This window comes from Anomalospiza imberbis, chromosome 1 (assembly GCF_031753505.1).
Source record: "Anomalospiza imberbis isolate Cuckoo-Finch-1a 21T00152 chromosome 1, ASM3175350v1, whole genome shotgun sequence".
Lineage (NCBI taxonomy): Eukaryota > Metazoa > Chordata > Aves > Passeriformes > Viduidae > Anomalospiza > Anomalospiza imberbis.
In genome coordinates, this window is record NC_089681.1 from 151,858,592 (window position 1) to 151,870,462 (window position 11,871).

At 57.6% G+C, this 11,871-nt stretch overlaps 1 protein-coding gene across 1 annotated transcript; it reads left to right on the forward strand.

The window, feature by feature from the left end:
• Positions 1-5,475: 5,475 nt before the first annotated feature.
• On the forward strand, positions 5,476-9,761 carry AOC1 (amine oxidase copper containing 1). The gene is given in 6 exon segments (XM_068176602.1): positions 5,476-5,541; positions 5,990-6,164; positions 6,166-7,534; positions 8,247-8,535; positions 9,167-9,299; positions 9,469-9,761. Coding segments are annotated over 6 exon segments (2,268 nt in total). The 5' UTR covers positions 5,476-5,518; the 3' UTR covers positions 9,748-9,761.
• The last annotated feature ends 2,110 nt before the right edge of the window (positions 9,762-11,871 follow it).

The window sequence follows — 11,871 nt, forward strand, 5'->3', positions numbered from 1 at the left end:
AACGCTGGAAGTGTCCCTGTCCCGGGATGGGAACGGCACATCCCGCTGGAACGCTGGAAGTGTCCCTGTCCCGGGATGGGAACGGCACATCCCGCTGGAACGCTGGAAGTGTCCCTGTCCCGGGATGGGAACGGCACATCCCGCTGGAACGCTGGAAGTGTCCCTGTCCCGGGATGGGACTCTGGAGCCGCCACCGCCCCCGAGGGTGGCTCCGCTGGGAGGGGCTGGGCCAAAGCAGAGCAGGGGTTGGCGGGAGCGTCAATGAAAGGGTTAACCAGAGAAATGGTTAATGAGAGGAGTGGGTAATCAAGGAAATGGTTAATGAGAGGAGTGGGTGATCAAGGAAATGGTTAATGAGAGGAGTGGGTGATCAAGGAAATGGTTAATGAGGGAAATATTAATGAAATTGTTAATAATATGGTCAATGACAGAAATGGTCAATGCAGGAAAGGTTAATGACAGAAATGGTTAATTAAATACATGGTTAATGACAGAAGTTATTAATGAAACAAATGGTTAACGAAGGAATGGTAATGAATGAAATGGTTAACGAAGGAACGGTTAATGGATGAAATGGTTAACAAAGGAATGGTTAATGAATGAAATGGTTAACGAAGGAATGGTAATGAATGAAATGGTTAACGAAGGAATGGTTAATGAATGAGTTGGTTAACGAAGGAATGGTAATCAATGAAATGGTTAACGAAGGAATGGTTAATGAATGAAATGGTTAACGAAGGAATGGTAATCAATGAAATGGTTAACGAAGGAATGGTAATCAATGAAATGGTTAACGAAGGAATGGTTAATGAAGGAACGGCTAATTAGACGGTTAATAATGAATGCGTCACTGCGCATCCGAAGTGCCCAATCACTCCTGCCCCGGGTGGGTTCCAGAGAGGATCAATCCATTATCGGGAGTTATTGATTGCTGTGGGATCAATCTGTTATTGGGAGTTATTGATTGCTGTGGAATCAATCCGTTATCGGGAGTTATTGATTGCTGTGGGATCAATCTGTTATTGGGAGTTATTGATTGCTGTGGAATCAATCTGTTATCGGGTATCTATTGATTGCTGTGGGATCAATCTGTTATTGGGAGTTATTGATTGCTGTGGGATCAATCCGTTATTGGATATCTATTGATTGCAGTGGGATCAATCCGTTATCGGGAGTTATTGATTGCTGTGGGATCAATCTGTTATTGGGAGTTATTGATTGCTGTGGGATCAATCTGTTATTGGGAGTTATTGATTGCAGTGGGATCAATCTGTTATTGGGAGTTATTGATTGCTGTGGGATCAATCCGTTATTGGGAGTTATTGATTGCTGTGGGATCAATCTGTTATCAGGAGTTATTGATTGCCGTGGGATCAATCTGTTATTGGGAGTTATTGATTGCTGTGGGATCAATCTGTTATTGGGAGTTATTGATTGCCGTGGGATCAATCCGTTATCGGGAGTTATTGATTGCCGTGGGATCAATCTGTTATTGGGAGTTATTGATTGCTGTGGGATCAATCTGTTATCGGGAGTTATTGATTGCTGTGGGATCAATCCATTATCGGGAGTTATTGATTGCTGTGGGATCAATCTGTTATTGGGAGTTATTGATTGCTGTGGAATCAATCCGTTATCGGGAGTTATTGATTGCTGTGGGATCAATCTGTTATTGGGAGTTATTGATTGCTGTGGAATCAATCTGTTATCGGGTATCTATTGATTGCTGTGGGATCAATCTGTTATTGGGAGTTATTGATTGCTGTGGGATCAATCCGTTATTGGATATCTATTGATTGCAGTGGGATCAATCCGTTATCGGGAGTTATTGATTGCTGTGGGATCAATCTGTTATTGGGAGTTATTGATTGCTGTGGGATCAATCTGTTATTGGGAGTTATTGATTGCAGTGGGATCAATCTGTTATTGGGAGTTATTGATTGCTGTGGGATCAATCCGTTATCGGGAGTTATTGATTGCCGTGGGATCAATCTGTTATTGGGAGTTATTGATTGCGGTGGGATCAATCCGTTATCGGGAGTTATTGATTGCTGTGGGATCAATCCGTTATCGGGAGTTATTGATTGCTGTGGGATCAATCCGTTATCGGGAGTTATTGATTGCTGTGGGATCAATCTGGTTTTGGGAGTTATTGATAGCTGTGGGATCAATCCGTTATTGGGTATCTATTGATTGCAGTGGGATCAATCTGTTATTGGGAGTTATTGAGTGCTGTGGGATCAGTCAGTTTTTGGGATTTCTATTGATTGCTGTGGGATTGCTCTGTTGTTGTTTCTGTCTTTTCTCTCTTTTCCACCTCTGTTCACCCCCAGGGACCCCCCAGGATCTCAGGACAGGTCCTGGCAGGTTTCCTCTTAAAACCACTTATCCCAATTTTGGGCTTTAGAAAATAACTTTTTTGAAATAAATTATTAATCCCTGTTTTTTTTGGCTTCACAACTTCTTATCTCTCTTTTTTTTTGTCAAATAACTTTTTTATTCCCTTTTAAAATCACTTGTCCCTTTTTTTTTTTTTTTTGGCATTTGAAAATACTTTTCCTGGGGTTCTTTGTTTTGTTTTGGTTTTTTTTTATGATGTTGGCTTTTATCACTTATCCCATTATTTTAGGGGCTTTAAAACCATTTATACTTTTTTTTTTTTTGCTTTAAAAATCATTTATCCCGGTGAACGTCTAGATTTTTTTGAGGGAGGCTGGGTTGAGTTTGGTTTGGTTCTTTTTTGCTTTTAAAATCACTCATCCTACTTTTTGAGATTTTTAAAGCCACTTGTCCTGGGTTTTGGGGCTTTTAAAAGGACCTGTCCTGGGTTCTTTTGCTTTTGAAACCACTCATGGCATTTTTGGAGAGTTTTATACCCAATTATCCCAAGCTGGGGGCTTTAAAACCACTTACCCATTTTTTAGCTTTTAAAATTACTTATCCTCTTTTTTGAGGGGCTTTAAAATCCTCTCATCCAATTTCTGAGGCTCTTCAAGCCCCTTAACCCAGTTTTGGAGGCCTTTTAAAACAACTCATCCCAGATTTGGTTGCTTTTTATTTTACCTACACTGGGTTTTTGCTTTTAAAAACACTCCTCCCATTTTCAAAGCTTTTAAAGCCCCTTGAATCACTTGGCTTTTTTTTGTTTGTTTGTTTGTTTGTTTTTGGTTTATGGGTTTGGGTTTTTTTTGTTCCTTTTTAAGCCACTTATTTTGGGGTTTTTGGAGCCTTTTGAAACTGCTCATACCCTTTATAAAAATTTTTGCTTTCAAAACAAATTATTCTATTTTTGGGGAACTCTCAGAAGTAATTGTCCTTCGAGTATGGCTTTAGAAATAACTTATCCTGAGCTTTAGGGGCCTTTTTCCCAATTCTGGGGCCTTTTAATACCACTCTTCCCAGTTTTGTGGCTCTGAATTCACTTATACTGTTTACGTTTTGGCTTTTGGCTTTTAAAATTATTTAAATTATTTATTCCTTTTTTTGGAGGAGGATGTGTGTTAAAATATTTACCCCATTTGTGGGGCTTTTAGATCACTTGTTCCTTTTTTTTTTTTTTTTTTTTTTTTTTTTTGGTTTAAAAGCACTTTTTATTTCCTTTTTTTCTTTCCTTTCTCATCTTCTTTCCTTTCCCCAGTTTTGGGGGCCTTCTAAAAAGACATCGCCATTTTGGAGGCTTTTACATTTTTTGGCTTTTAAAATTGCCCATCCTGAAGGTTTCTTTTGCTTTTAAAATAATTTATCTTTTTTTTTTCCTCCTTCACTTTTAAAATCACTTTTCCCATTTTTGAGCCTTTCAAAACCAATTATCCATTTTTTGGATTGTTGTATAAATAATCTATCCTAGGATATATTTTATTTGCTTTAAAACCACTTATCTCGATTTTTTGGGTTTATGAAACCATTTACCTCTTCCCTTTATTTTTTAAATCATTTGTCACTTTTTGTTCTTTTGGCTGTAAAAAAATACTAATCCTGTGTTGGTTTCCCCCCCCACCCCTGCTTTTAAAACCACTTATACCATTCTTCTGAGGCTTTAAAACATTTCATCCTCCTTTTTTGGCTTTAAAAATTACTTTTCCTAGCGGCTTTTAAAAAATGGCTTCTCAAACCACTTGCCCTATTTTTGGGGACTTTAAAATCCACTTATCCTGGGTTTTGGGGCTTTTGGAACCACTCAGGCCATTTTTTGTGGTCTTTGAAAACCTCTTATCCCACTTTTTTCTGCTTCAAAACCCACTTATCTTTTTTCTTTCTTTTTATTTTTTTTCCCCTTAAAACCACTTGTCACACTTCTGAGGCTTTTAAAACCTTATCCCTTTTCCGGGGCCATTTTAAAATCGCTTATCTTTTTTTTTTTTTTTTTTTCCCCATTTAAAAATAACTTATCTTGGGACGGTTTTGGGCGATTTAAAGCCCAATTTTGGGGCTTTTACAACCACGTACCCCATTTCCAGGGCATTCTAAAATCACTTAGCCCATTCTTTGCTTTTAAAATTACTTATGCGGGGTTTTTTTGGCTGTTAAAACCACCCATCCCACCCTGGGGGGATTGAAAATATTGAAAGAAATTTTGGGGCTTTTCAAAGGCTTTTCCTGGGGTTACATTTGCTTTAAAAAACACTTTGCTTTTTTTTTTTTTTTTTTTTTTTTTTTCTTTTAAAATAATTTATCCCATTTTAATTGCCTTTTAAAGCCACTGCCGGCGTCTTTTGCGCCTTTTTAACCCAATTATGCCTTTTTGGGGTTTTTAGCCCCCTTTTGCCGGGTTGGGGAGGGAGGGGCGGGGCCGGGGCGGGGCCGTGGATGCGTTGCCATGGGAACGGGATGCAGCCGTGGAGGTTGGGGGGGGGCTGTCAAAGACCCCTTTCCATGCGGGTTTTGGGGGTCGGCGCCCCGTTTCCATGGCAATGGGAGGGCCAGGGACGCGTTGCCATGGGAACGGGATGCGGCCGTGGCGATGGAGGGCTCAAAGTGTGGCTTGTCCGTGTGGATTTTGGGGGCGGGGGGGCCTGTCGGGGGCGCCGTTCGGAGCCGGAGGGGCTCCGGGGGGGCCCGGAGCGCCCCCACCCCGCCCCGCACCCCCGCAAGCCCGGGAGGCCGCGGCTCCCGTGGGAGATTCCCCGCTCTTCTCTCGCCTCATCCCCGGAATTTGATCGCTCGGAGCCCCCCCCGGCGCGGGGGGGGACAACGACCGGGCGGCCCCGGCGCCTCTGTGCCCCCCCCGGGTGATCATTAACCCGCGGGGGGGCGGGGGTCGGTACCGGGGCTCGGGACCGGGGGGTCCCTCCCCCCGCCCCCCGGCGTGGGCGCGACGCGGCGGAGACAGCGAAGGTGCGGACTGGGGGGTGCGGGGGGCAGCCCGGTGGGGACAGCGGGGACACGGGTCCTGCCGGTGGCCTTGACCCCGGGCCGGCTCGGGGGGCGGGGAGGGGGCGGGGAGGGGGCAGTGCCCCTGGGGGCGGGGAGGGGGGGGTCAGTGCCCCAGGGCCGGGCACAGACGGGCAGCGCTGCTCGCATGGGGCGGCAGAGCCAGCGCAGGTGAGTGGGGGGCGTGGGGGGCTCCCTGCAGTGAGGGGGGGGCGACTCGGGGCCCCGACACTGGGGGCTCCACAGGCCCACCCAGGGGGTTCAAACGCCGCCCTGAGAGAGGGTTTTGAGGGTGCTCAGGGGCTCCGGGCTGGGCGGGAGGTTTTTGGGGGTCACCCAGTTTTTTGGGGGTCACCCCATGGTGTCCCCAGTTCCCCTGGGGACATCCATGGTGTCTCTGGTTTCACTGGGGGTCACCCCATGTTCTGCCTGCTTTTTCTGGGCCCTCTGCTCCTCCCTGTGGTGGTTCCAGTTGTTCTGGGGGTCCTGCCTTGGTCCCCCCGGTTTTCCTGGGGGTCGCCCCAGCTTTGCTGGGATCGTGGCACTGCTGGAGCGGGGGGTGCTCAGCTGTGCCCCATCCCCTCTCCAGTGCTGACCCCCCCGTCCCCGTGTCCCCCAGGATGTGGCTGCTGGGGCTGCCCTGGGCGCTGGCCCTGCTGGTCACCGCGGCCTCCTCCGGCCCCTCCGCGGAGCCCCCGGACCCCGCGTCCATCTTCGCCGACCTGTCCCCAGCGGAGCTCCGGGCCGTGCGGACCTTCCTGATGGAGCGGCCGGAGCTGGGGCTGTCCCCGAGCCGGGGGGGGGCCCCTGGCCAAGAACTCGCTGTTCCTGGTGGAGCTGCTGCCCCCCAAGAAGCGCTCGGCGCTGCGGTTCCTGGAGCACGGCGGGGCGCGGCCGCGGCGCGAGGCCCGCGCTGTCATCTTCTTTGGGGCGCAAGCGGAGCCCAACGTCACCGAGCTGGCCGTGGGGCCCCTGCCGCACCCCAGCTCCTACCGGCCCCTGGCCTTCAAGGGCGGCCGGGCCGTGCCCTTCTGGGCGCGGCCGATGACGCGGCTGGAGTACGAGCTGCTGCACGAGGCGCTGGTGGCCGCCATGGCCCCGCTGGAGCCGCTGCTGCGCGAGGCCACCGGCTTCGGCTTCCAGAACTGCTCCAAGCGCTGCCTCACCTTCTCCGACATCGCCCCGCGCGGGCTGGGCCCCGGCGAGCGCCGCACGTGGCTGGTGATCCAGCGCTTCGTGGAGGGATTCTTCCTGCACCCCACGGGGCTGGAGGTGCTGCTGGACCACCGGGACCCCGACCCGCGGCGCTGGGCCGTGCGGCAGCTCTGGTACAACGGGCGCTACTTTGGCAGCGTGCGGGAGCTGGCCGAGAGCCACGCGCGGGGCGCGCTGCCCCTGGCCCGCCTGCCCGAGCCCCCCGCCCGCCACCTCTTCTCCAGTTACGAGCCTCGCGGACGCTTTTCCAGCGGGACCCCCACCAAGGTGCACGGCGCCAAGGTGTGCGAGCCGCAGGGCCGGCGCTACCGGCTGCGTGGCAACCGGCTGGAGTACGGCGGCTGGAGCCTGGCGTTCCGGCTGCGCTCCTCCGCCGGCCTGCAGCTCTTCGACGTGCGCTTTGGCGGCGAGCGCGTGGCCTACGAGCTAAGCGTGCAGGAGGCCATTGCCTTCTACGGCGGCCACTCGCCGGCCGCCATGCAGACCAAGTACATGGATGCCGGCTGGGCCATGGGCGCCTCCAGCTACGAGCTGGCACGCGGCGTGGACTGCCCCGAGACCGCCGCCTTCCTGGACGCCCACCACCTCCTGGACGCCGACGGCCCCGTGCGCTTCCCCCGCGCCCTCTGCGTCTTCGAGCTGCCCACGGGCGTTCCCCTGCGCCGCCACTTTGACAGCGACTTCCAGGGCGGCTTCCACTTCTACGCGGGGCTGGAGGGACGGGCGCTGGTGCTCAGGACCACCTCCACCGTCTACAACTACGACTACATCTGGGACTTCCTGCTCTACCCCAACGGCGTCCTGGAGACTAAGGTCCACGCCACCGGCTACATCCACGCCACCTTCTACACGCCGGAGGGCCGGCGCTACGGCAGCCGCGTGCACAGCCACCTCCTGGGCAACATCCACACCCACCTGGTGCACTACAAGGTGGACCTGGATGTCGCAGGTGAAGGGCCCTGACAGCTCCCGACACCCCCTGGCCGTGGGGAGGGTGCTGGGAGAGAGGCTGGACCCACGGGGGGTTCCAGGGGCTGAGGTGCCTTGTTTCTGGAAGGGTGGTATCACCTGAGCATCACCTGCACCCTCAGATGATGATCCCCTCCATGGTGGCATCTCTGCAGGGTCACGTCCCTCCATGGCGGTGGGATCTCCTGGCCCTGGTGACATCTGGGCCTCTGACCCTCTATGGCATCTCTGCAGGGTCCCAGTCCCCCATGGGTGATGGCATCTGCCTGGCATCCCAGCCCCTCATGGTGGCATCTCTGTGGAGTCCCTACCCCATGGGTGATATTTCCCAGGCCACATCCATGGCAGCATCTCCTGGCGTCTCAGACCCTTGTGGTGGTGGTGGCATCTCCAAGGCGTCCCAGCCTGCTGTGGTGGCATCTCCTCAAAGGGCCTCCTCTCCATGCTGGTGTACCAAACTGGACCCCAGCCCACTATGATGGCTTTATTGTGGGGTCACAGTCTTCCATGGGGGTGGCATCTCCGCCCTCCATGCTGGCATCTCCATGAGGTCACAGTCCACATCTGTGGTGACACCCCTGCGGTGTCCCCCCCTCCAGGGCGGCACCTCGGCGGTGTCCCTCCCCCACACCGGGGAGGAGAGGGGGGGCCTGTGCCACCGTGTCCCCTACACCGACACCCGGTCCCCGCAGGCTCCGGGAACAGCTTCGAGACGATGGACATTCGCTTCGAGAACATCTCCAACCCCTGGAGCGCAGGGGCACGCGTGGTGCAGCCGTGGCTGCACCGGGAGCCGCGGCGTCGGGAGCGCGAGGCCGCGCTGCCGCTGGACCGGCCCGCGCCGCGGTACCTGCTCTTCTCCAACCCACGCCGGCGGAACCGCTGGGGCCACCGCCGCACCTTCCGCCTGCAGCTCAGCTCCCACGCCGGGCCCGTGCTGCCCCGCGGCTGGCGCGAGGAGCGCGGCGTCACCTGGGCCAGGTGGGCACCACGGGGTTCTGCGGCGTGGGCACGGGGCCGCACGGGGACTCCAGCATCACCAGGTGTGTCACCTGTGGGGGCACGGTGTCCTTGCCCTGGTCACACCTTCCTGGGATGGCGCCTCTCCCTGCTGGCACCTCCCCATCGTGCCCTGCAGCTGGAGTAGGTCCTTGGGAGCCGGGGAACCTCCGGAGCTGGGAACGGCCCTGGAGGTGGGGAAACCCCCAGGGAGCTGGAGCAGCCCATGGGAGTTTGGGACACCCTGGGGCTGAGGGGCCTGGCAGAGCAGGGGAACAACCCCTGGAAGCTGAAGAGTCTGCAGGAGCTGTGAAACATCTTGGGAGATGAGGAAGCCCTGGAAATGGGGACCCCCTCAAGATCTGGGGATCCTCCAGGGTTGGGAAACCCCTCGGGAGCTGGGGAGTCCCTCAGGGGACCTGGGGAATCCCCCTGGACTTGTGGAACCCCTCAGGAGCTGAGGAGCGCACAAAGCTGGGGACCCCCACGCCCCTCACCAGTCCTGTGTTCCCCTGACGTGACTGGGCCGTGGGTGGCACAGTCGGGGGACCAGGGCAGGGGTGGGACAGGAACTCTCCGCCCCCAGGCTGACCCCACCCCTCACTTGTCGCAGGTACCACCTGGCCGTGACACGGCGCCACGAGAACGAGCCAAGCAGCAGCAGCATCTACACCCAGAACAACCCCTGGGACCCCCCGGTCACCTTCGAGAGCTTCATCCGCGACAACGAGACCATCGAGGACCAGGTGACACCGCGGGGACACTGGGCACACGGGGCTGGTGGCTGCTGAGGGGCTGGGGGGGTTTCATCCCCAGAGCAGGGCCATCTCTGGGGGCTCCCCAGCTCCCAGGGGCTCCCCAGCTCCCGCGGGGGGGGGTCCATGGCGCCACTGACACTGTGGTGTGTCCCCCCAGGACCTGGTGGCCTGGGTGACCGTGGGCTTCCTGCACGTGCCCCACGCCGAGGACATCCCCAACACGGCCACCCCCGGCAACGCCGTCGGCTTCTTCCTGCGCCCCTTCAACTTCTTCAACGAGGACCCGTCGGTGGCGTCGCGAGCGCCGGTCATCGTGCGGCCGCTGGACCCTCCGGCCTGCTCCCGCCTGCAGATCCAGCGCTGGACCCCGGCCAGCCCCGGCCCCTGCGTCCACCCCGAGCCCTTCTCCTACAACGGCACCTACCGCCAGGTGTGACCGGGGACACCGAGCCGGGGCTGGGACAGATGCAGCGGAGCGCTGTCACCTCCCTGACCCCAGCACCACAGGGACACTGCGGGCACCGAGGCGTGGGACACGTCACACCATGTCACACGCTGCCACGTGCCAGGCCCAGTACAGGTGGTGTCACCTCCTCTGACCCCGGCACTGGCACTAGCGGCGTGGGATGTGTCACACTGTGCCACGTGGCACCACGTGCCACCTGTCAGGCTCAGTAAAGGCGATGCCAACCCTTCCACGACCATGTGGGTCACTGGTGCCACCAGGACACTGGGCTATGGGACACTACGCAGTGTCACACACAGTGCCACACGGTGCCATATGCCAGTAAAGGCAATGTCACCTCCTCTGCTGGCACTGGCACCACGAGGACACTGGTGCCACCAGGACACCATGGCATGGCTCACGTCACATTGTGACACATGGTACCACCCGTCAGGCTCAGTAAAGGTGATGTCACCCCTTCTGCCACCACACAGGACCCCAGTGTCACAGGGACACCATGGTGTGGGACACGTCACGTGTGCTGGGCTCAGTAAAGGTGATGTCACCTCCTCTGTCCCCATGTCTCTGCCAATGCTGTGGCCACCAGGATGCCCCAACCAGTCCCCAGTGTCACAACGTTTACTCACGGTGACATCCGAGGTCATTGTCACGCCCCCCCAGCTCCCAGGTGGTGACACACAGAGCCGGGGGTCTCTGGTTTATTGGGGGCACCTACGCGGGGGTGACATGCAGGGGTGACACGGGACAAACACAGCACACGCTACGGGGCAGCCGGGCAGCGGCAGCCCCTCGAGCCCTGCGTCCCCCTCCCTGTGCGTGGGGTGACAGTGCCACGTGTCACCCGGCTGTGCGGGGGGAGCGGCCGGGGGCTCGGGGGACGCGCGGCCCGGCCGGGCGGGAAGGGACACACGGAGGGTCCCGACCCTCCCTCAGCCGGGCCGTCCCTGGGAACACGGAGGGGCACACACGGACCCACCGGCCCCACCCGCGGCTGGGGGGTCCTGGCGGGGGGACGCGGCAGGGACACGGCGGGGGGACACACACACACACACAGACGGGGGGGCAACACGAGTGTCCCAGAGCAGCGGGACCCCCCGACACACACGTGATGTCCTGGGGACAGGACCCGGGGACACACCTGTGCACACCTGTGCACGCACACACACCTGTGCACCCCCCCGCCGCCCCGGGGCTCGGGGAGGAGGAGGAAGAGGAGGAGGAGGAAGAGCAGTACAGTCTGACAGTCTGGGGCAGGGGGCCCCAGGATGAGGCGGGATAACGGGGGGTCCCGGCGGCCCCGAGTTCCTCTGCTGGCCGCCGGCACCGAGGGCAGTGTCCATGGGGCAGCGGCCGCAGCCCCGGCAGGCCAGGCCCGGGGGAGGGCTCTGGGGACCCCAGGGCTGCGAGATCTGTGTCCCCACCTTCGGGGTCAGGGGTCCCAGGGCTCTGCATGTCCCACGGCCTGGGCTTTGGGGGTCCCACATGCTGGGGACAGGGGTCCCGTGGCCCCAGGGGTCCCACGTGCTGGGCTCCAGGGATCCCAGGGGTCCCAGGTGCCAGGGTGCGGGGCTCCGAGGACTTTGGGGGTCCCACATTCCGGGGCTGGGTGTCCCAAGGCTCCAGGACTTCCGGTGGCTCCAGGGCTCCCAGTGTCCGGAACCAGGGATCCTGTGACTCCGGGGGTCCCGGGTCGTGGGCGTCCAGGGCTGGGGGCCGAGGGGTCCCACGTGCCGGGGTCCAGGGCTCCCACACTCCGGGGGTCAGGGGTCCCACGTCCTGGGCCTTGGGGGTCCCGTGTCTCGGGGTCTGAGGACTCCAGGGGTCCCACGTCCTGGGGTCCGAGGGCTCCGGGGGTCCCCGCTTTCCGGGGTCGGGGGTCCCGGTGGCTCCGGGGTTCCCACCGCGCCCCGGCGCTCCCATTAGCTGCCGGGGGTCGGAGCAGTGTCTCCTGGAGCGGGGGGGGTCCCCGGGGGGGTCCCCCGCGGGGGGGGGGGCAGCGCCCCGGGCAGGGAGCGGCGCCGCGGGGGGGGGCGGCTCCAGCAGCAGCACCACGTCCGGGGGGTCCGGGGCGCGCGGGGGGGCGCGGGACCTGCC